The sequence below is a fragment of the Gopherus evgoodei genome, chromosome 2 (genome assembly GCF_007399415.2).
Source record: "Gopherus evgoodei ecotype Sinaloan lineage chromosome 2, rGopEvg1_v1.p, whole genome shotgun sequence".
NCBI classification, from domain to species: Eukaryota; Metazoa; Chordata; order Testudines; family Testudinidae; genus Gopherus; species Gopherus evgoodei.
The window spans coordinates 224,979,707-225,005,549 of record NC_044323.1 but is presented as its reverse complement, the minus strand read 5'-3'; the positions used below and the strand labels follow the sequence as shown (position 1 = coordinate 225,005,549).

At 36.7% G+C, this 25,843-nt stretch overlaps 1 protein-coding gene across 1 annotated transcript in view; it reads left to right on the top strand.

The window, feature by feature from the left end:
- ST18 (ST18 C2H2C-type zinc finger transcription factor) overlaps window positions 1-25,843 on the top strand; it is a 116,113-nt gene that overhangs the window by 20,609 nt on the left and 69,661 nt on the right. Inside the window, 3 exon segments of the mRNA XM_030553082.1 lie at window positions 6,464-6,570; window positions 13,400-13,454; window positions 15,433-15,463. Of these exon segments, the coding sequence (XP_030408942.1) occupies window positions 13,400-13,454; window positions 15,433-15,463 (86 nt within the window). The 5' untranslated portion in view covers window positions 6,464-6,570.

The window sequence follows — 25,843 nt, the reverse complement described above, 5'->3', positions numbered from 1 at the left end:
AATTTAATGTGAATTTTACATGTGCAAGAACTTCAACATTGGACCCTAAGTAGCAGGACTAGTGAATAATGCTACCCAAGTCTTTCCTGAGTTGTATGAGTGCTGCCGCTATGTAACTGAAAACATAAGAATCAAGTGTAACTGACTATAGGTTTTTGTATGAGCCAGGCTTTTCACTTTGGGCTCAGTTCTGCAACTGCTAAGCACCCCCTTTTGATGTGCTGAGCACTGTCAACTCCTGCTGAAATCAATTGCAGCAGCTCCTCACACTCAGCACCTTGCAGCATTGAGTCCTCTACGAAGGAAAAATTGCATAGACTTAAAAGAGTAAATACATTTTAAAATAAAAGCACCCCTATGTTACAGAATCAATGGCGTGTGCTCTTTGAACTTTGTATAAAAAGTGCTCTGAAATCATAAGGTTGTTATGGTGTAGTTTTACTCAAAATAATGCATATCATCGTAACACAAGCCTTGAAGTTAAGTGCTTAGTTTAATGAAAATAGTTACCATAGTTACCACAGGAGAACAGAGAATAACTTTTAGTCCTTTTGAAGTTATGAAGCTGCTTAAAAGAGGAAAAAGAATAAACAAGCATGCAGAAGTTTATTATTCAGTGTTTCATGCCTGACCAACTCTAAAAAAGAAAAAAATTCTGGATAGATTAAGGTATTAACATTTTCCAGCTGAAATCCATAGTTGCCCATCAACAAATACAAATCACATTTCAACTCTGTGACTTTGTTTTCTGAGTCACAGAGGAAACAGATTTTTCTAAGGCTCTGCTTTTGTTAATAAACCACATCTTACTGGTAAAAAAAAATCATTCTAAAGACAGTAATACATTGCTAAACATAACAACTCATGCAATCTAAGGTCTAACTTTATTATTCATTATAAACACTCTGTTCTTAAAGGCCTGATGGGAGGGAATTGGAAATTTATAATAGTGAAGATGTCTTCTAGTGCCAGCTTCATTGTTTTTCAGTTTAGCATTGAGATGTGCTCTCTCTGAAATGTTAATGGAGGTCACTGTTGTTGCTCTCCTTTACTGTGACTAACCAAAAGAGTTCTTACATAGTTGAGTAACAAAATGATGTACTTTCCTGTGTATCACCTTCAGCTTGTGAACTGCTAAAGCAGCAGTGATTAACAGGACTTTTACAAAGTTTCTGTGTAGTTACAAGGACAGCTTCAATCTTCTGTCATTTTTTTGCATTAGCTATGATTATGCTTTTACCTCCAAAATAAATTTATTTTAAAGGTAACAATACAGACTCAGAGAATAGCTTATGTTTCATCTATATTTATCAGCACTCACTGTACATTTGTGTCTTCATTACCAGGAAATATTAAGGGACATTGTGCCATCTATTCCTGTTTACAGTTTATTATGCAGAGATAGGAAACACTTAGCATGTAAAATGAATGTAGAAATTATTCCTGGATAGAAACACGGACATTTCCCACTCGTTGGCTCTTTCTCCTCCATCACCGGATCAGAGTGTAATTGTCAGTAATCAGGCCTGCTTGCTGCTGATAAAACCACTCTGAATGCTAGCAGCCTTCTTTGTGTGATGACTCAATTATTCCAGAAGTGCCTCATCAAATCTGCCCCATCAGCTGGGCTAATAAATAAGGAGAAGAAACTGGCCCCCCAAAGCAAATTATAAATCCATTTGCATTAACCATTTCACTGGTCCATGATCTAGGCAGAAATAAGCATGGCAGATTGTGTTAAGCTTATTTGAATATGTTTATAATGTTTACAGCAAGCAACCTTTTTTTTTTTTTGCACAAGGTGTTGGAATTATCAGTCATGAATAACATCTAAATGCAGTTATGTTAATTACAGTGAGGCCTCAGGCATCTTTGAGGGATATTTTGTTGCTTAAATCAGGTGAAAGTTAAACCCTTCTGTGAGGCGAAATATGATCTTGCACATGGCACTGGAATTACTGCAGTGTTTAAAAGAGAGAGAGAAGAAAGGCTGAGGGTATATTTTCACAGGTATTGAAAAGGACAAATGCTGGTGTTAGAAGGCTTTCCAGCACAGGCAAAATGACCTCATGTTCATCACAATGCAGTAACAGGTAAAACAAAGTTAAGCCTGATGTTTGGAAATAAAGCACCAATGTAATTAGAATGGATTTTTATTTATGCAGCGCAAAAGTTCACTGGTCATTTAATACAACTTAAATAAAGACAAATTCTCTGCCCCAAGGACATTCCAATCTAAACTCTCAATCCTGCCAACACTGATGTGCATGAGTAGTCCCATTGAAACCACCAGCCCTACTCATGTGTTTAATATTAGATACATGGTTCTGAATCTAGCTGAAATAGGACATAAGTGTATGCATAATATTGAAGATAATGAGATTACTGCCCTGTGTAAAGTTCCATACATGCTTAAGCCTTTCCAGTACCAGGGCCTAAATCAGAATAAATCAAATGGATTAAAATTTGCTTTTCTGTTGCATCTTGTCTCTTCAAGTTTATGGCTGAGGTATTTATAGATCTTTAAATTTCTTAGAATATGTTGTGTTACAAAGAGAAACCATTGCCACTTATTGTACATGTGAATAATTATTTTTAAATTGCACTGATAAATGTGGTGGGCTTTGTTTCCTTTAGTATTTTTTTTTAATTCTGGGTTGAATGTTCACAGACTGCTCTAAATGACAATTTGTTTAATACTTTCATCATTACAGTTGATCATCTAGGGTTGCAATAAATGAAGGAAAATCAAATTCATCAGTAGAAAACTAAACTTGATGTTCAGAGGGAATCTTTTCCTTCCTGATATCGTACAGCTTGTGTATTGCATTGCCTATACCGACAGAGAAAACAAACTCATATTTTATAGTCAAATCATCTACGTTTTCTGCATATTTTTTCTTCATATTAAAGTTCTGAGGAATCAACATTTTTAGAAATGATGAAGGGTGTGAGCTTGTGATCTGATCCAGGGGACTGGATCCTTACCCACAAACACTGTCCCATTGAGACACTGCAGGGGCCGAGGAATCAGATTTCAGGAACAGAGTCCAAGCTGTGATTTCTATCAGCTTTATGGTATGAATCATGGATCTTATTAGGTTTGGACTTAGGAGTCAATTCTATGCTTTGCATTGGAAGTAGCTATAAACAAAAAGACTAGTAGCAAAGATTCAGGGTGACTTCCTTCAGCTTGGAGCAGTAGCAATGACAAGTGAAAATAAATATTCTTTACATCTTTTTTCTGTGTAGATTTTCCCATTCAAGTTGAATTTGCAGTGTCCATTTGCCCTTTATTGTGACATATATCCTCTCTGGTATATAAGGCTCATATGTAGTTAGAAATCCTATGACAGCTTCATGGGTAGTAGTAGTGTTGAAAGTAGTGAGGCCCTCATGCAGTAGATCTCCAGTCCTGTGCACATTATGGAGGGGGATCTCCATGATAAGTCTCCTTAGCTCTCCACTGACTTGGTTCAGTGGGTTCATGCAAAGCCTGGATCGATTGGGCCAGACCCCTTCATTAGGAGATGCTTGTGTACTGTGGTGATAGATGCCACTGTAAGAACCTGGAACAACAGATTAACAGGCCATTTCCATCATATATGCCAGGTACTCCCAGATATTGTAAGTGAATACAGTTCAGCTTAATTAAACCACATCCATATCTGTGGCCTCCTGTCTTTCTTCCAGCATGGATGGACAATAGAGGCTGCTGGCCAGCTGCAGAGATTGTCTAATGGGTTGGTGCAAAGGATATCATCTTTCAGACCTGCACTGCAGCCTAAAGCTCTTTTACTTGGGCTTTGCACTATCTCTCAGCGTTTGGCCCATAGTTAATTTTCTTAGAACTAGTGGATAAAAAAAGGCGATTGATTACACTTCTATAGTGAAATAAATATTTTGTTCACCAAATTACTTTTGAATAGTTAGGTATTCCATCCTTTGTATAAAAGAAATAATTTGCAATCTGCAATATCTGATGCTACCTAGCATTGTATTTGAAATATAAATGGTTCTTTGAACAGGTGACACAGATGACACACACATCATGTTGCATTAAGTATGTCAATCTTATGACACAATGTAGTCTGACATACCTTGTTGATAATATGACAGCTGCATTACAGTATATTACAGAAATGTGTTCTTACCCAGGAATCAGCTGTAAGGTGGTTTGTCCCTCGTTATCTGAAACAAACAGAGGGCCAGCACATCTAAAACTATTTATTGATAGGGTGACCAGATAGCAACTTTGAAAAAACGGAACAGGGGTTGGTGAATAATAGGCACCTATATAAGAAAAAGTCTCAAAAAACAGGACTGTCCCTTTAAAAACTGGACATCTGGTCACCCTGTTTATTGATAAAGTTATATTTGTAATTAAAACTTATGAGAGTTTTGTTGTGCATTTTATAGTCTTATTGTTATTCTACTTTAATAATCTCTAGTTTATGAAGGTAGATGATCAGCTATAACACAAGGCAGATAGGAATCAAATAGAAAATTGCACTGTTGAATGCAGTTTTCCCACAAAGTCCTTTTTAAAGTAAGGTTTTTTTAAAATACAGTTAGTTATTGTGTAAAAGTAAATGTGAAAAGTTATATATTTTTGTGCTCTTTGTGCACTTTGCCAAGAGGATCTCAGCTGTGCTGTCTTAACTCTCAGTCCCTCAGGATGAGAGAGACAGCAGATGGGGTTAGGGCAGAGGGCTGATGCATGTGACAGCAAACGGCCTGGTTGTTGAGTGGAAGCTGTGAGCGTCAGGAAGCTCCTTTTCCCCTGAGAGCCAACTAACCACTGAAGAAAGTTGAAAATGAGCCCTTTGAGAAACGCTATTAGAAGTAGTAAAAAATTGCAATTGTGCAGATGATGTGCTGCTGTGTGGTTATTCGGATGGTAATGAGTTTGACATTAGGGAACTCAGAGGGTTTACAACTACTCCCTTATGTGATTTAGGTCTTTATTGGCAATCTTTGAGAAAATAAATGGAAAATGTATTGCTAATAAATACGTAATATGATAGGATTTTAGACAAAAAGCTGCTAAGTTTCAGACTTTAGAAAGAGCTTTGTTCACCAGCATATGTCTGTTTTCAGAGATCTTTTTGTTTTAGGTTAGTGTGTTGCAAAGAGGAAAAGGCAGGTGCGAAGGTTTAAAACTCTTGTGTTTTTTAAACTACTGTTGAGCTAGAATAATGAAAAAAGGCTTCTGAGGGTAAACACCACCTTCTCCAACAACTTATTGGGTATAATAGCTTAAAATCCTTCTAGCTGCTGTGCTACTTGTCTTTCGCTCCTCTCCCGCTATGTTATTTTGTTGTCTGTTTTGATACTTGATAAAGTTTTATTCGTTTTAATTAAAGCAGTTGATAGGATTTTAAGGCAAGACTTGATCTACTGAGAGTCAGACATAAGTTAGCGGTTAAATAAATCCCAGTCACCCTGAAACAGCATTCCAGTTTTTCAAATGACATATTCAAATTGTATTGACAAGGCTTCATCAAACTTTGTCAACTGAATAGACAAAGTTTGAGCTTGAAGTTTCAAACATTGGAGGATAAATGTTGCCATCAGGCTGTACTGTATGCGCTAATCATGCATGTATTGACTAAATATACTGTACAGTATTTCAAAGGGAACTCTGACGTTTCAAATGCTTCTAAACTGAAATGACATCATTCTTGTCACCAGGGCAGATGTGGCAGTGATAGACTGTATGCAAATAACTGAACACAAAGGGCTTGATTTCCATAGGCACCAGTACTCTGAACTCTCACTAAAATCTTCAGGAGCTGTAGGTTTTTCAGCACTTTTGAATATAAGGCTTGCATTACTGTACATCCACATATCCCTGTTCCTGCAGCTGATCTTCACTGAGCTCCCCTTGATTTCAGCAGGAATTTGCTCAGAGAAAGGCTGTAAAATCAGGATCAGGGAAACTTCCTTCCTTTCATTCAATTCGTTTATATAGGAAACACTGGCATAATGCAAATATTTTAAAATATTACCACTTTTAAATAATTAACTAATAACACTCAGCAAACTTACAACTAAAGCTTGCAGTAGTTTAGAGTACATCCCATTCCACAACAGGTACCAAAACTTTGTTTTGCTTAACAAGGAGTTATAAGAATATCCACAGAGACATTATGCTTCTGTGATGAAAATGCATGGATGTGTATTTTTAAATATAGTAAAATGGAAAACTTTTCTTGCTGTAGGTCAAATTCTTAAGCTGTGAATGAGTGCATTAACACTGTAACCAAAGGTAGTTTAAAAAAAAAGAGTTGACTTTTGTTTTGCCCCTTTTGACAGCAGCATTAAACCTTTTTGTGTGTTTACAATGTAACTTGACAATAATATGCTAGAAAGTGTTGCACCTGGATATTTTCCCCATTTGATGTAAATCAGTCCCACTTTATCTGTGTTTGATGTAGTGTATCTGCATTCTTTCTTTCAGAGAATGAATTTCAGGATAGTTTGTTAAATCAGAAAAGGTATCTTGGTCAGAGTGACGGATTTGGTCATTTGGAATCTGCACAGAATTTCACCCGGAAGCAGGCAAAGGTGGGAGAATTCATTCATGAAAATGAACTTCAGTCAAAGTATGTTTCTGTATTAAGCTCAGGAAAATATGTGATCTATTTGTAGCATTGCTATTTCCATTGCAGATGTGTTTATTTTGGTTAGTATTTTAAAATATACCAGTGTGCAAGACTCAAGTATAACAATGTTTGGCCATAGTCAAATAGATGAACATTTTAAATACATAAAAGTTCTGCTCTTTAGTTTCAGAACCCAACTCTGTCTTTATGAATTGGCAAGAGGCAGAAATATTTTCAGATCTCCATAAACCTTTCATCACTGAAAAGATGTTTTAAAACATATCATTTTTATTTCACTTGAAGGAGATGACTTATGTTGATAAAACATCTGATTTGATAATACATGTTGATTTTAATTTTTTTTTAATTCCTTCTTTCTATAAGATGGAGGCACATACTTTGTCCCATTTGCCAGTTATTTTAGTAGTTTTCTCTTCAATATAATTCAGTTTTTTTCAATGTTGTTAAAAGAAACAATTTCTTAACACTTAATATGTTTTCCACTATGTATAGTCTAGGATATAGAAGGAAGATATCAAATTCAACATTTTTCAAGTTAAAAAGCTCCTAAATGTGAAAAAAATAGCATCACATTTCAACTTAAATCAAGCAATCTTTAGGCAGGATAAATTTTATAAATTTGTGCTAAAAATACAAAGCTGGCAGTTGCCCCTTAATTTCATAAAGCTGTGACTCTGCCCTCTGATGCCTTGGTAAAGCAGACTAATAGAAATCCTTGGCACACGTTGGTTACCTAAGGGAATAATGGAACTATTTGCTGTTGTCATTTGGCAACAGGACATAAACATATGGCTTTGGTTTATATTCAGCACTGCCAGTTGTGCAAAGTTGCATGGATAAAGTATACAACAGCAGTGACAACTCAGAAATCAGAAGTGAGAATCAAAATAAATCATCCTCATTACCAAGCTATCCAAGCTTGTCTCTGGTCTAAGGTTTATTTCATTGCAGTTCATTTTCAAGTATTAAGTCCCATATGAAAAACTCCTTACTTCTCAAAAACATACATAGCATTTGGCCCTCTGCATAAGATTCTGTATCCTGGATGGATTTCATATTATGTAGTCTGCAACTGAATGTGCTTTCAGCTTTGGATTTACTGTTTGCACTTATTTATTTTAATTATTGTGGGAAGATCACATTTAAAGCAATCACTTCCATGCCAATCAACTTTCTCATAGAGGAATCAAGGATAGGATTATAAGGTAAAGGAACATGAACAGTGTCAAAATCAAGGGCAAGATGTCAGAAAGGAGTAATCACATGCCTTCTGAAATGGTCCTGAAAAGCACTTTTTAATGTGTGTGTGTGTGTGTGGGTTTTTTTTCTTCCTGTTGATTAAAAAAAGTCCTCTTCTGTTAAGTTTATCAACCTGAGATTAGGCCTCAATACAGGCACATCCCTGAAAATTATGTAATTGTATCTTACTCTAGCAATACTCTAACGTATGAAATGTTTCTTTTTCACTGCACATAATCAGATTTCTGCACAGAGAGTAGTATATCCGTAGTAAGCTTCTCTAGAATTTAATATTGAGGGAGGCATCAGAAATTATATTGAAATGATAATAAGACTAACATAAACCAAAAAAAACAAAAGCTGGTCAAAGGCTGGTGCTCAATCTTCAACCTACCTGAGTTTTGCTTTGGGATCTTCTTGTTGTTTGGTTTGGTAGATTTTGGTTTTGTTTTATTTTTTTTTAATTGCCATAATAATTTCTCATTTGTTTGTATGTTTTAAAAGGTAGTTTTTATTAAAGAAAAAAGAAAGAAACACACATCCTCAGTGCAAAGAGCACTGACAAGACAGAGTTGTCACAGTTTATTATTTATTGTGGAAGGATGAGTAATTTTCACACTTGTTAGATCACCATGGGGCACAATACTGCACACATATGCTATGGGTCACAGTGCTTTGCAGAGTCTGACTTTGTAGAGTTTGACTTTGCATGCGAATACTCACAGCCCGCCTGCTAGTAAGTTCATGAGAGATAACACTGCATGATTGCCTAAAAATAATATTCCCATTTTAAAATATCATGACAGGAATGGAATTAGCTCTTGTCACCATTGTAAATCAAAAAATGGAGAGAGAGAGACTCTCTTTGAAGTATTCAGAGGGACTATTTTTAATAGGAAAATGATTGCGCCAATGGATCCTAGTGGTCTGTTGTATGAAAACATATTTATCAAACATTTTGAATAAGTAATAATAAATCTTTTAGCTCTGTTTGCATATGTATTTATATGAGAATTGGAATGTATATTGAAATATACACTGAAAATGTGTATGCAAATAGTTAATAGACAGAATCCTAGGGCTGCTATTTCTTTCAAACATATCAAAATCAATGCAAACTTGCTCTAGACAAGTTGTTTGCCAAATTTGATTTTCAAAGTCAGAGGTGTTTTTAGTTAAAAGATCTCTGAGAATCTTCTTTTTTTTGGGGGGGGGGGGGACTACAGCTAAAACTGGGGATGATTTCCTTCCTTTTCTTTCCTATTTTAGTAACTATAGTCTGAGGAAAGGTTGCAGACGGCCACACCAGGGGTCTCAAGCTCTCTCAGTGAAACTCATCCTTGTGCAGAGATTAAAATAGGACTTAAGTGGTGCATAGATCATGAGCTAGCTCTCCCCAGGAGGTGAATTTCATCCTTCACCTACATTAGCAATGTAAGCTTCCCCACCTGATCTCATTTCCCAACTAATGTACTGGATGGACTATTTTCAGGAGTTCTGAAAGAGTTATATTAACATTTGTAAAGAATAAACAAACTTCTTTCAAGATGAGGTCTTTGTATTCGATATACCATATTTCAGCCCAATGCTATTTCCTCAGACCAAATGATAACCCTCTCAAAAAACTGGAGCCAAATCCTTGTTGCCTCACTCATGCAAGTACTCACATAATCGACTCACACATAATCTGATTTGCTGAGACTTGTGTGAGTAAGGTGAGTAGGATTTGGCTGCTATAATCAGGAACATTGAAACAATCTGAACAGTAAGGGCAAAAGCTGCTACTGCATTAATAAAATCAGAGATTCTCGACCCTGTGGAATTGTCTGTTCGTAAAAAATTAATTCCCTTTAGCATTCAGATGTACTGGTCAGTCAGCCAGGTCAGTTTTCTGGGAGTATATTTACTAGCCCCAAAAAACTGTATGTCCCAACCAATAAGATGCAAAAAAGCCAAACATATTCAGTAAAAAAAGTATTAGTGAAATTAGTAATCTGTAACAAACTTTGAGGAAAACAATTTAGTTACTGTCAAAACAAGAACCTTGGCCTTAAAACATAAAGGCCAGGTATATAATTTTGTATATAAAATTTTTCTTTGGCTTTTTTGGCCATTTTGCTGTAGTGGCCATGAGTGCCTTCTGAGCTGACCACTCTCAACTCCCATTGGTTTCAGCACCTTAAAGAAACAGGCCATTAGTGTAAGTAACAATAGCAAGACATGTCTCAAAACTGCTTGCAGAGAAAAAAAGTTGGCTTTAAAGCTGTTGGGCAGACGTTCGCATTAGGAGCATCATTTCATATTTTTTGCCATAGCTGATTAAAAGGCTGGAATGGATGAGTATCTCTTGGCTGTGTTCTTCCACTTAAAAACAGGAGACATGAAAGTAAGAAACAGTGAACTTTTTATGTTTGCCTTTGCCTATTTCAAATGGTCTCTGGGGAAAAAAAATAAAAAAAACCAATAAACATCTTCACTGGGACATCGCCTTGAAATTTCCAACTAGAGAAGGAAGGTAGCTGCAAAATATTAATGATTTTCCACAGCTTTATCCATATTTATTTTTACTTTAGCAGGAGGGACTTTGTGCGAGTTAAACCACTTTATATGCAACAGACACACTTGCAAGATGATGATTATTTTTAAAAGCAATGTGCCCCATCCTAAGCAGGCCTAACCATTTTAATCTTAAACTGTTTAAACATCTGTCATAAATTCAAAGGATTTTAAAGAAAGAAAAGCAATAGAGAAAATCACCTACATTGATTTTATTGTTGGTTTTCACTCGTTGTGTGGATTTTAAATATTCATCACCATGAAACATGGTATTTAAAACCAAGTAACTGCTGTTCAGTAGAAGCAGTGGACACTTTTTGTTTCATAATTAAAAGAGCAGCACAGTGATTGGTGTGGTATTTATTATGAAATGATGACAAAGGAGTACCAGTGGTTTTAATAGTTTTAGCTTAGAGGAGCTGTTGTTAATTTTGTCTGTAGAGTTGCAGGTGAAATAATGCACAATGGATAAATAGTCTATATTGGTTTAACTGAACATAATATATAGTGTGTTCTGGAGTTGTTTGTCTCAATAGACTACAGTAATCAAAAGTAATGAACCTATTATGTGCAGGACCTTGGAGAGTGTAGAATGGCAGTAAAAGTGTGGCACATAAAAGGTTTATTAAAGGAAATTAAAGTCCATCATTGCCACACCTGCTCCCCTATTATAAGTCTATGGCAGGTCAGTGCCTTCAATCACAACTCAGCATCAGTGAACAGAGCCATGTTTCCCATTACCATTGCAGTCACATTGCAACCCACTCGTTCTCAGATTTTCAGAATGGTAACAACTACTGATAGCCTTCAGCCACTGCTAAATAAAAACCCCAAACATTTGAATCCCTACTCCTAACAATGATAGCCTGTAAATATAATCATATGAAATGTAACATTTTGGTTTTACTTCTGCATATTTGATCAATACATATTTTAGTCTCAGATTTCCCAAGCACCAGTAGAAGCAACGGAACTGTTCAAGTATTTATCTAATATTTTCAAATATCTGCTCAAGTAATTGATTGTGTTCTCTCCTGCAAAGAAGTGCGAGGTCATATGGCACATGTCATGTGTAGTCATCTGTAAGAACGAGTTAGAAAAGGGCCAGATTAGGAAAGTGTTTTCACCTTTAAAAGAGTTGACTCAGCCCTTTCTCCTTCTAAGTTAGATAAATTCAGTCCTACTGCCTATAGGCCTCTCAGAGAAGACCTTGAAAATGTCTCCGTTGTCTGCTTTCCATGAACTTAACATTAAAGCATCTTTACATCTTCAGAGCATTGTGAAAATGATAAGCCCCTTCTTGCATGACTCTGAGGGCCTGTATGCAGCAAAAATCAGTGCAGTTTTGAGCATCCATTCCTTCCCCTCCTGTATGAAGCCCCCTGCACAACAGTGCACTGTGAGACAGCAGGGAAGGAAGAGCCAGGGAATCCACAGCTACATGGATTTTTATCTTGCCACTTTTTGTAGCTAATGGTGCATAAATGCCCATGCATAGGCTACTTCAACTATTGGGGCTGAAGTGGTCTCCACAGAGTGGCACTGCTGCTATCTACTAGACATCTCCCTTCTTCCTGGTTTAGATACCAGAACCAGGTGCTGGAATCTGCATTTGAGCCTAAGAGATTAATCAGCAGAACAACAGATTCTTCCATAGTGAGTTTTATCATCCCCATTTTAGAGATGGGAAAACTGAGTCACATAGAGATTTTTTTTTTGTGACTTGCACAAGGACAAACAGTGAGGCACTAACAGAGATAGAATAAAAATGTAGGCGTGCCTAATCCTTTGCATAGTCTTCTATATTAAGCCTCCTCTTGAAAGATAATACCCTAAACATTTGATGGTATTTTTGGAAAGAGTAAAGATTTTCCTTATTATCCTTGGTGAAAATTACACTGTGACTCTCCACACCAAAACATCAAATCTTCATCTCTTTAAAATTTCAGGAGTTTGTAATAAAATCCTTGGATTGAAAATCTGTCCCTACAATTTTGGCTCTGGGTTAGATCCAAGACCAAAAGGTGTGTATTTCTGATTCTGGTTTGTATGTAGCCAAAAATGTCAAGAGAACAGCTGGTCTTACAAGGTTTCTGTTTTTTCAGTCAGAAATGTTAGGACAGCAGCTCACAATATTTAAGTGCTGTGAAATCAAAACCTGAATCCTAGCCCTGATTCAAAATCAAATATAAATCCCAAGCTATATGTTGTCCTTCATCCAAATCTGTGCATTGCTTCCTAGGCCCATTTGGTACCCAAGATGTAGCTCATTTCATTGGCAAAGTATTTCTTTGGGTGTATGCTTGCATGCATGTGTGTGTGAAATCAGAGATTCTTTTGGGTAAAAATCTTATTAAGATGTTATTATTACTGCAGATTGAATGAAAAATATAGAATACTACATAGTGATGATGTTTCTAATACTGCTTTAGAGAGAGGTCTTAAAAACATTTTGCTGAATGTTTCATTTTAACAGTTGATAGTATATATCTTGCCTTTGATAGCTCAAGAAATAGCTTTCTCAAGTTCTGGTGAAGACGCTCAGAAATGTTAACTTACAACATTAGCACTAGGTATTTGCAGGTGCTAATACTAACTAGATACTCTCTAGTTACCATCCTCTAGTAAAGATTTAAATTTAAAATTCTGTTGTAGCAAACCCTGAAAGCAGCAATCATAGTATTTCACAGTGTCTAATCTTACATCTGCAATAAACACCTGTAGATATTGGCATCAGATCTTAAAGAGTAACTCTTACTAGTTGGTTGACTAAGCAAATTTTATCATTGCAGATATCTCCTATAGATTATTTATCAGATATTCAGAGATGAGTTTTTATCTTTGTGACAGGATTAATAAGGCATGGTTATTCTCCTTTCCATTACTGTCTGGGCATTGGAAACTTTATAACACATTTTGAAGATTTTCTTTCTCAGTGGCAAAAAGGAACTAAAGATGTTGTGTTAATGTTACAGATGGATGCAGATGGTGAAGATAAAAAGCTGTGCACATGCTCAAAAGGAACCAAGGGTGAGTTAGCAAGCACATTTGATGACCCTATATCCATCACACCATGAAATATGATAGTTCCTGTGTACAGCCCCTAATGTGTAGTCAGAGTGTATATGGCCTCCTTAGGGCAGCTTTTTTAATCAAGCCAGTACACAGGCTGCTGGCATTAAGAGGCAAAATGTTATTAGTTATGGTTTAAAGAAAAGAGGAAATATTTTTCTAAAGTATGATATTTTAATACAAATATTTATGAAGGCATGTAAAGGATATAGTTTACTTTGTAAAGGAATGCCTTTCATCATGCAAATTAAGGAAATAGAGTTGCCTGAAGTTGAATGATGTCTTCCAAATAATATGCTAAACTTTATCAACCAGATAAAAGAACAGTTTATTCATTGCCCTCAATTGACTATAAATGACCTGTATGAGTGGCACAGAAGCAAACTTAGTAATAATCAAAGGATGGTGTTTGTTTATTCTCTCTGAATTTACTGGGCTTTTTTTCAAGTAGATTTTTATATTTAATTCTGCAAAGTTAGGATAAAAAAGTTATACTTACTGCTAGCCCTTCTCTTTTGGTAAGAAGCAAATGGGAATGCAATATTGCAAAGTAAACAGGCCCTTTATGATCTAAACACCAGGAAAACATGATTTACTAGCAATGCAACTACTCATTTTAATTCCCAGTGCTTTTTGTGACCCTTGATAGTGAGTGGAAAGTGAACATATACACAAATAAACATAAAATTTTGCCTGCCATCTAAGCAAATGGTGCTTATAAAGCCTATGGCCTGATTTTCAGAGGTGCCCGAGCACCTGCACCTCTCCGTGATTTCAGTGGAGATTCTGTGCACTCAGGACTTGTGACAAAGAGGCCATTAAGTACTTTGATTCATTGTGAAGGCTCCGTAGTCCTGGGTTACTTATGAGTCTAGCTGGCACAGGGGATAAATGCATTAATTTTATACCTCCAAGATCAAGTTGTGGCTGAGACCAAAAGTGAAAGTGAGGTTAGTGGGTATTTTAATTCCCTAGTGGCACATCACCAAACTACTGCAAATTGGCAGTCTCTGCTCATGAGAAGACAGGTAGCGAAAGTGAAATCAATGGGACTCTTGCCATTGATTTCAGTGGAATCAGGATCTCAGCCCAAGACTGTGATGGCAGGTCAGGACTGAGGTGCATTGACAGAGTTGTGTTAAAAACAATGCCATCCTTTGCCTAGAAATAAAGAGGACTATGGCTAGAAAAATCTCCCTTAATTCTTAATGTAAAACTTTTTAAAATAGGACCCTATACTGTTCCCATTGAAATTAATGGCAAAAGTCCCATAAACTTCAGTGGGACTAGGATCAGACCCTAAACAGAGTTATTACCACAAAGTAATGAAGTTATTGCAGCACATCTCAACATTCTAGTGTGGCTTTTCTGGCTGTCAAAGACTGCTGGAAACTATCATCTGATTGATTGGGTCTCATTTAACATATTCTATTCAGTGTAAAAACACACACACACACACACAGAGAGGTTTAATAGAGCAAGTGCATTTTCCCAGAAGTGGAACAACTGATATTGCCTGTGCAGAATGAGTAATCTTTAGAACCACCTGTTGGCTCTGTCAATATGCTGCGTACCCTTGTGTGGGCAGGTATTTGTAAACACCAGCTTTCTTCATTCCCAAATCAAATTAGCACTCAGAAAAACAAAGATTTCTCATCATTCTCCCAGTAATAAAAAAGTGCCTTAGTTGTTTTGCTGTGCTGAAGATTATCATCTTCATCTTGTGCGGGGTTTATCTAAAGTAACCCTGGGAATTACACATTTGGTCAACATTTGCCAGTAATAGTTACGATCCTGTGGTTAGCATGAAATAAAGAATCACCTGTGTTTTGATAGCCGCTCCTCTGTCATCACAGAGGGACAGGTGCAAGGTTGCAACAAGCACAGGACTGGAAATGTAAACTAATTCATTCATTCTCTCTGCTTATATTAACAGTGCAAGTAGACTCTATAGCTCAGGAGCTCAGGTAAGAACTCATATGGTTTACATTTTCTAGCTTAATTATCTGATTATACTGATTGATCATTCTTATATATAGCACATTGGATAAAAAAGGAATGCAGTAAATGATGCATTCATGTAGTGATATATTTATTACCCTACAAAGAGTGCTTGATGATGGTTCCCTTTCTAAGTGAACCAAAAGTAAAAATGAAAGGCTATCAATAAACCCTCTCTCATCACAATTAAACATTAATACAAATTGGGCATGCTCCTGAAATGTATTCTCTGCATATACCTCCTATGACTTTAACACTCAGAACCTATTAAGTTTCTAGTTAAACCTCAGGATCCTTATATTGAGCATTCTATGAAATATTGTTACTTTTATAGGTTTAGTTAATAACTTTTGCAAAATAGCCAGACTTTGTAAATTGTTGTGAGCTGAACATGCATAATTTATTTGTCTATTACCTGCTGAAGTTTTGTATTTTATTGAAGCAGTACAGAATAAGGCTGATTTTTTCCATATTTCCATAAACCATGACAATCTGGTCAAAAACATAAATTTGACAGGGATCTTTCTGATCCTCAATAATTTCTTAAATGATTAATATCTGAATTATACATTTAACCATAATACCTGAGTATACTTTGAAATAAACTGTTTGTTTAATGTTTATTTTCTGAAATTCATACATATTTTAAGAGTTTCCATAAACTGTTCAAAAATCTCTCTCAGAACGAGACACAGAATAACTGCAAGTTCTTGAAGAATAACTTCCCCAGAAGAAAAGCACAGCCAATTCAAGTTCAATATTAGGAGTAGAACTTTAGAACTTTAGATAGAAGCAAGTAGCAAAATTGATGTATATGCAAAGGTTCCATCATGAAAAATATTGTTAGGAGATTACATTAGTTTCTTAGCGCTTGGTCAGCAATTATGACAGAAGGAGCACAGAACAGTAGGTGGGTAAATACTGCAAAATGTCTTCCACAGTATTCACTGGAGTTTTTTAATGAGTTCACTATGGCCAAGTTCAAACCTCTTCAAAAGGCATGTGAGCTAGTGAGTTTTATTGTCACATGTAGAAAATGACTGCTTGTGTTCTCATCCAACCAGAGAACAGAAACTACCACATGATTTATCTGGCCAATTGCAACTAAGCAACATAGTTCAACTTTTGAATGCTAAGTGAAGACTACTTACAGCAAGTTGTTTGCAGTTGTTCCACAGAATTAAAAAACAAATGTTTGTAGAATAAACTTGAATGATGAGTAAATATCAGGAACTCCTAAGCTGCTTTCAGATATTCTGTGAACAGAAAAAAAGGCTAATTTATCAGATAAATTATTTATTGTGATTTATTCACTCAACTCTACCACATTTTTCTGTATTGCTTCATGTTTCTTGAGATTTAGCGTGTCTCTTTTTCCCTCTGTGCATTCCTAATTTATGCACCAGAAGGATGCATTAATCCGAAGAGGCAGTCATCCAAAAATGAGGATGGTCCATGTGTTCATAAGAGAAAAATGTTTGAAAAATAGAAGATGTGTAAGTTTCTTCAACACCAGGGAAGCTATAATTTATGCATTACCAGTTTACTAGGTTTTCCCAAGCAATTTTGGTGTTTTCTGTGAAACATATACTATCTTAGCAACTTCCATGACACATATTAATCTTTCTATCAGAGCATGAAGAAACATACACCTGTTTGAAATATAGGGATAAATATTCAACAAGGGTTTAATCCAGCCTCTTTATACTTTGAATTTTGGGACAACAAAACCCAGTATTAGCACATGCAAATGAGATAGTTGGTGTCTAGTCAGATTGCCATGTGTATGAACAAATCAGATAAAAAAAACATTTGAGCACAAAAAATTGTGTATGCAAAAATTATGTATAATGAGAGAGGCATAGACTGCTTTTTGAAAATGTGGTGCATACATTTTAGTCTTATTACTCTTACCTATGGAACTATAAAAGAACCATTAGAAATCCTCCCCAGGAAATCAAGATTGAAAATATCATTTAATTTACTGGCTTTTAGAAACAGATATTTGGAACCTGTCTCTGTTCTGACCAACGTTCAAAGTAGTGTGTTGACTGGTTTAAATCCAAGCTTAATTAATTTACCCTTTTCCCTGGTTTATCCCATCTGACAGAGCACTTTTTCACATCTTACTGAGTTTTTATTTTAATGTGCCTTGGGATACTTCTTTATGAAAGGCACTACATAAGCTTACATGCTCAAATTGTATTACTATTAATTTCATAACATTGATTGGTTCTACATCTTTTGTTTCCCTATTCTAATTTTAGAAGTTATCTAAATGAACAATGAAGCTAAATGAAAGGATACGATCAATTAAGTTATATGAACAAATTAGACTCAGAAAATGTGATATTACTTGAAAATCTATTTCATCTGAATTTCAGGGGTGCTCAGGACTTCTTAACTGAAGTCAGTGCAAAACTGAGCTTTCTGAAATGGTGTGAGGAGAATCACTGTGTGTGCTCAGAAAGTTCATCATCAGTCAGCTTCAAAGGGTTTGTACTCTAAAGCTTTGGGGCCCTCTCTGACTGACTGATCTGTTTCAGTGGTTAGGTTAGGTATGGAAGAAACAAGCTTCATGTGTCCAAAGATTAAACACCCCCGAAAGGGGGAAAATAATGTCAACTTCATAAAGATATTACTTCATGATAGAAGTCTAAGATCTCTAAAGCAGAGTACGAATATAGAGTGGTATTCTAATCCTATTGAAGTCAATGGCAAAACCTCAACTGACTTCAGTGGGGCCATGATTTTCACCCATGCAGTGTGCAGAACATTTTCCCTTTCCCCGGGTTTCATCAGTTGACCTAGGAACCATATTTTATACAAAGAAATTCTGCCTGACTATTTTAAATATTGACACCTCCTCCTCATTATTTTTATGACTGGTTTTGAACCAGTTACTATATCAAATAATTTATAGCATCAACCCATTCCTTTCTTTTCAGAATCTTATACCACTACATCTGATTCTCTTGCCTCTTTTTTCCCCTCAGGCTTTGTAAGCCAAACATTTGCATCTTTTTACATACCTCCTAATTCCCAAACACATAATTACCCTCTCAACTGGTTCCTTTAATTACGTCATCCTTCCTATGAAAGACTGATCTGAATCACACATGCTATTTCAATTCTAGTTACTGTAAAACTTTACACAGTGCCAGATTAACTTCTGCCAATATATATTCTGTAAGGTACCCCAAGGCCAATGTGTCCCTTTCACTGTTGCCAAACATGGTGCAGAAGATTTGTGAAGATTTTTTTCTATTATCCTTTATCACCCTCTGGTCTGTTTCCTGTTATGGATTCCGAGTTATATTCTGTCATTCACCTAGAGTCTCTTAGGCTATATCTACACTGCCTACACAGAGTTTGGACTATGGGGCTGTGAATAGTAGTGTGCACCAAAGTACTGTGCTGTTCCCCTGTGTGGCGATTTCAGGCATGAACTAAAAGGTTCCTAATTCACATTAATATTGTCCTCTTCAAACAGGACGACATTTATGCAAACTAGGAACTTTTTACTTCATGCCTGCAATGTCTACGCAGGAGAGTTACTGTGTAGCACTTTGGCATCTGTTGCTATCCAAATCCCCATAGTCCAAGCTACAGGGCAGTGTAGACAGAACCTTTGTGTATGTCTGTACTGCTGCTAGGGGGCAATTCCCAGCATGAGTACACAGATTTACGCTTGCTCAGCCTGAGCTAGTGAGCTAAAAATAGCTGTGTGAATGTTGTGGCACTGGTAGCAACTCGAGCTAGCCACATGACTCCAAGCCTGCCCAGCCCCTGGGTTTGACCTCAGGCAGAGAGCCCCAGTTGCTGCCCATACTGCAACATCCACACTGCTATTTTTAACACACTAGTTCAGGCTGAGCTAGCGCAAGTCTCTCTATATCTTCTGGGAATCACACCTCCCACTTGAAGTGTAGACATTCCATCAAGGGCCTGATTCTCCTTTCATCATACTGGCTTTATACTGATGTAATTCCATTGACTCCAGTGAAGTTACACCTAATTTATGTTGGGGTAAATGAAAGGAAAATCAGACCTTTAGTGCTCTTTATCCCCAATATCCTCACCTTGAACTTCTTTACAATGAACTCTGCGATCCACTTAGGTACCCAAAATTCTAAAACTGTCTTAGGTTGTTTTGAACCGATTTCCTCATGCATCATCTTCACTATTATTTTATTAGTATTTTACATTTCTAAGGCTCCCATCATTATTCAGGTACTGAAGATGTTAGATACTGTAGTATCTAAGCATAATTTCCTAAATTAAAAAAGACACCAACAATCCTTCAGGAGAAGAAACCAATTAATGTTTGAACCTGGTATCTCTCAGTCATAGCATTCCTGTTGAGACCAGCTGCTTTGTTGAAATGGAAAGAAAGAGGCTGACTTTAAGATAATTTGAACCTAGGGAACTTAGAAATTTAAAGGACCAGGATCATGAATTGTATTCCATATTGGACTGAAAGCTATAGTAGACTTGGGAGTATTAGTATGATATATTCTCATTAGTCTGCTCCACTTGACAGATGGGATAGATGGTATACTGAACCATCTGTATTTTAAGGACTGACATCTGGGTCAGATCAAGGGAAAGCAAATTGGACTGATCCAGGTTTGAAATAACAAAATCATGAATCATTTTGTCTAGGTCTGTATCTAAATGAAAGGGGTGCAATCTCCTGGCTAGCTGAAGGTGAAAGCAAACTTTCTGAGCTGCTGCTGTTATCTAAATATCTGGGATTAGTGAGGTATCCACTAGGATCCCAAGATTTCAAATTACCTTGACAAATGGAGAGCAGATTTCCTTAATGGTGAATGAAGTCACAGTTTCTGCTACTTCAACAAATACTTTGACTTCCCACTGGATCACCTCTTGAGTCATTTTCTTTTTTGTTATGCAGAATCCTTATTCCTTCATACTCTAGAACAACAGAAAGGCTGATCTGTCCACTTTGAGTTAGAGGCAGACAGAGCTGGATATCATCAACATATTAGTGGTAAGAGAGAAATGATAGGACAGAGCTCCATGGAATTCAACAAGGATGTGCACTTGGTGAGAAAAAACAACAGCCCATCTCACACCCTCTGCTATCTCTCTGATAGGAAGGAATTAAGCCAGTAGGCCAACATCATAAGCAGAAATGCTGAAGGATCCCAATGTGTCTTGCAGCACTAGCGTGAAAGTCTAGTCCTTGCCCAGGGCCCTCAAGACATAGTTCATCAGCATAATTAATGCTGTATTCATGCCAAACTGCATTCAGAAGTCATACTGGAAGGGGTCTAAACAATTATTATTATTTTACAGTGCCCAGTAGCATGTTGGGTGCCTCACAGTACAGATGAGAAGGCATGATCCCTGCCCCATTAAACCTACAATCAAATTTCAGACATTGATGGATTGAAGGTGATAACAAAACAATAGTCTAGAAAATGTGGAGAAAGGAAAGGCAGAAATTTATAGTGGTAGATGACATAGCTACTCAGAAAATTTTAGTGCATGATGAAGCAGACATGTTTGTTCTCATTATATATAAGAATAGATAATTGTAATTGCTGGTGACTCGCTTTTCATAGGCTTCATGACAGAAGCAGGTCTTTCAGAAGAATCTGCATGAGAAGAGGGCAGTAGCCTTGCAGACCAGCTCAGAAGGGTTTTTTCCATGCAGAGGGGGCTGCATGGAGAGAGTTGTAAGAAAAGTAGAAAAATGAGGCAAAGACTGATATGCCAGCACAGACAAGGGGTGTAACGAGTTTAAAAAATAAGTGTTCAGGTGTGGCTTCAGTTGGTTAGCCACTACCTTCTCGGTGATCTTACTCAAAAAAATAAAAGAGGTGGGGAAGTAGCTGTTGAGGCTGGTTGCACCAAGTTATGGTTTCTTGTTTGCACGAGGCTGTTTCATGCTCTGATTTCCTGGTAGGTACCCTATTTTACGCAGACTTTGTCAATTCCTTGCTGGTTTTGATTAGCCAAGAAGAGCAAGCCAAGATCAGCCTTTTGCATTTGCTGATTCAGGCTTTCCCCAGCACCCTTAGAACCACAGATTGTGTTACTGGCCTAACTCAGTTAGGGAGAGTAGTATGGTTTTCTTCTTTGGCTCCAGTTCTGCTTCCCGGGAGTGAGGTAGTCTTGAAGTCACTTGAGCTTTTCTGCAAAGTAGCATAACTGTTTACACTTAGAGGTAACTAAGTGTTAACACTTAGAGGTAACTGAAACTATGTGGAGATGCTTTGGGTTCATTAGACACTCTACTATCCAGACCAATTCTATTGGCTCAACCTTTGCAGAAATAGGAATAAAAGCTAAAAGGAATTTAATAATCTCCTTCAGTAGCCTTTGATTATACTAATTCATCAGTCCAATTCAGATTTATTTCTTCATCTGTGTAGTTCAAAACTTATTCCTTCCCATTTTATATGCTACAGGACATCAGTGAAGTGTAATGATTTTGGGGAGTAGATGTTTAGGGGCCATCACCTAAATAGCTATGGATAGAAGATGGGTTATAGTGTCCTACTGGTTTATTGATGGCTTGGACCTATGGCTGATCACTAGTTTCTAGCTTGGAGTTCTAGATATCTATGGAATGTGATAGTTTCCAGAAGCAGACTAGCAAAATTATTCTGCCTCCAGACAGATGGGAAAGCTCCTATCTTTGCTTGAAGAAGTCAATGATATAACTGTAATACAGTATTTCTTATGCTCCCAGTTATAACTGCCAAACTGAAGAGGAGGTCAAGATCATATTAGCTTGTATTTTGGAGTTAAAGATGTGTAGCTGTGGAGACTACCTGTGAAAAGTCCACGTTCATCATGTTTGGGGCATGAACCATGTGGACACTGAAATCTGTCTGGCTATCACACTTACAGTGTAGTATTTGAGCACCTAATAATCTTTAATGTATTTCCCAAGATGAAGAGTCATGATGAATTTACTACCTGGCTTGATGGCACCTCCATAAATTCTGAGAGGAAGCCAGTTAGGTTGCATAGTGGTATATACGCTGCAAGGATATCTACATTGACTTTGCCTCAGGAAATTGCATATTGGGAGCATGCTCTCAGATGATTCTGTCCATGGTAAGAGGTCCTTCCCGCAGTTGAACATTGGATGTAGAAAACATTGCCAGTTCTCCTCCTCAGGTTTTTTTAGGATCATGATGTTCTGTGTAACTGGTGGGGTCAAGTTCTGCCAGAGTAGAGCCCCATTGTCATTCAACCAGCTTTCAGTGATGTAGTTAAATTCATTAATTTCATCTGAGACAAAGTTATGAATGATGTTTTTATTGATATGCAATCTTGCATTAAAGAGCTCTAAGCTTAGAGCCACCACACCCAATGTCTTAAACTTTTGTTTGCCTTTGAGGACAAAGAGACAAGTAATTTTTGTGTACTGTTCACGCTCTACTCAGGGAAAGATTTTTTTCATCCTGTCTCCCCAGTCCTGAGCCTATTAGAAATTAGAAGGTTAGACAGCCATTAAAGTGACCATCCTCTTCTTGCTAGCCCATGCTTTCTGATACAATATTTTTTCACACTTTCCTGAAACCCATATAAATTTTGTCCATTGTTTGATCCCCTTCTGCCAATGTTATGATGTACTTCAAGAATCTGGGGTAAATTGCTAAACCAGAACTTTTTCCTAAAAATCAGTGAGGACTCTCTCACTAAAATTGACATTAAAAAAATCTGTTTCTGTTTTGACTGATATTTGATACCAAAGTACAAAAAGCCAAATGATCAGTATGCAGTGCAGTTTAGAATGAGGCAGATGTATGCTGTTCACAGCACTAATAAAATATTAATGCTGAAATTCACCTATCCTTATTATTATGTCCTGTATGTCAACCGTTCTCATCACCACTAATAAAACAAGTTATAAATATAAAATATAACTGCAGCCCAGTTTACAGGTCTGTGATGTCTAAGATCCTCCCTTGTTTCTTTCTCCATCTTCCAGTCCCCCCCTTAATTAGCCATCAAAGGGCTGGGCTTACAGCTTTAGCAACTTTTCATAATTCTAACTCTGATTTTTTTTGCTTTGGTGCATTGCTGGACCTAACATTTTTACCCATTTCATAATCCCCTCTCACTACTTCCCTAATCTAGGAAAATATATCCCATCTCTGAGATGTTACCTTACAGATTTTTTTTAATATTGCAAAATTACTACTGCTACCAAAACAAGGATATTTATTTAAATTAACTGTTTGTTTGTGCCCCAAATTTTCCATTTTCAAATATATCAATGAGTTTTTGTTCACACACAAATTCAAAGAATGGCTGTTCTTCGTACAAACACCTAAAATGACATGCAAACAAGGATATTCATGAATGTATGTGAGCAATACCTGGAATGTATATGCATGTATGTGAACTCCTTATTTGTTATTCATTGTCCTCCCATGTTAAAAGCCTGTCATCCAATCAGGCAGCAGAAATAATATCACATGATTTTGATGACCAAATACAGACAACAAACAACAAATAATAAACTGAATATTTTGCAAACAATTCATAGGTTGACAATTGTTTGCCTTAACTATCTAGTGGATAGCAACAAAGCACTTAATGAATGAGCAGAAATGAGAATCTGCATCTGATACTATATTTAAGCATCTGTATGGCTACATTTGCAAATCATAATATTTAAAATGAATAATTTGACTAAGTCTTGTAAATACTAAAATGCAAAATGAATTCAGGCTCATTTGTCCCTAATTTTCCATGCTTATTCTTTGCTACTTTTACTATTGTCTATCTTTATGTGTTGTGTTTATTTACAGTGTATAAAGAGTTTATTTTATGTTTTATCTCCCTATTCCATTTTATTTGATACATGATCTCCATTTTATTTTTAAATGTTTTTAGCTATGTAATGTAGTAACGTCCTTTGTCAGCAATTAATATGTTCAATAACTGATAAACACATTTGCGCCTCTTTTTTCCTAGATCATTTTTTTATGTCTATTATATTTATTTCTAGCCAGTCATCTTTAATGCTTCTTCCCCAGCACCAACATCATATCTTTCTGGTTTTTGTCTTTTCCCTTCAAATGCTCAATTTAATTAAAAACCTTTAATTAGTCTCAATTTCTCTGTTTTTGTAACTGTAGTCTTATCTTATGGGCCAAATTCAGGTCATTTACACCCAACTGCCATGTTCTAATGGGTAGATATATACTATTTGCAGTTGGTGCCACATGAGAGCACATCTCTACGTTGTCCATCCACTATAAATAAAAACTTTTGCATTCTTAATTGTATTCTCCACCTTCCCCTCTAAGATTCTGTACTGCTAACAAGTTACTGTCTTCTCCATCACAACTTCAGTTTTCTGCATCATACAATAAGTATTTTTATACTGTGAGAGACCCAAACAGCCTAATGTCTCCAAATGAATGACAGACTCTCGGAATTGTATAGCCCCACATGGTCATTTACTTTTCTGGCTGGTCTTTTCTCTATGGATGACTGCAAGCCACCCAGAACTCTTCATGCCAGACAATGACTTCTGCCTGTTCTATGTTGATTGTGAAATAGAGGCAAATCACCAGTTAAATTGCTGTCCTTGGCTGAAGTTAGGAGTTGCATTCAGCCAGGGAAGAGGAGGTTGGAGAGGACCCTAGATAACCTGCAGATGTCAAGAAAAGGAAATAAAATATGACAGGGATTCTTTCAACATTCCAAGAAGATATTTTTCACTCTTTAAATATTATTCCAGCTTTATAAAGCTGTAGTATCCCAAAGGACCAGCATAGCTATCACAAGGGTTTTAGACAAAAGCAACAATGGAACAGGTTTGGATCCTTGGCAAGTGGACGGCTTCAATTCCCACTGCCTCTGGAGTGCACAAAAGAGGAACGTTTGGATTTTCACAAGATCTCAAACAAACGTGATCTACTCAACATGTTTTTTCTAAGGTAACTTTTTTTAAGCATTCACTGTATGTAGCAGGCTGACCTCACACCCTGATGCAGAGCCTAGTTGTGTGGTTTACCATGTGTAGGGCACCCCAGAATCATGTGGATGTTCTTGACTGTTTTGTTCTCTAAGCTTTAGCCAAATTCTTGCTCAGGCTCCCAATTAAGTCAATTGTTCCACTGAAGTTCCCCTGAGTAAGAGACTGGCTGAAAACTGGATTAGGACTTTAGGATTTGGTCATTAGTCTTTTTTCCTTGATTCCATTTGTACTACTGTGTTGAAGAGTTTTTTGGCTCCAGTCAACAAAAAAATAATGTTCCCCAAACTGTTAAATTTAAACTGTCCATTTGCTAAGGGCCAAAATCTGCAGCCTTCGTGGATACAAAACTCCCTTTTTTGTTTACAAG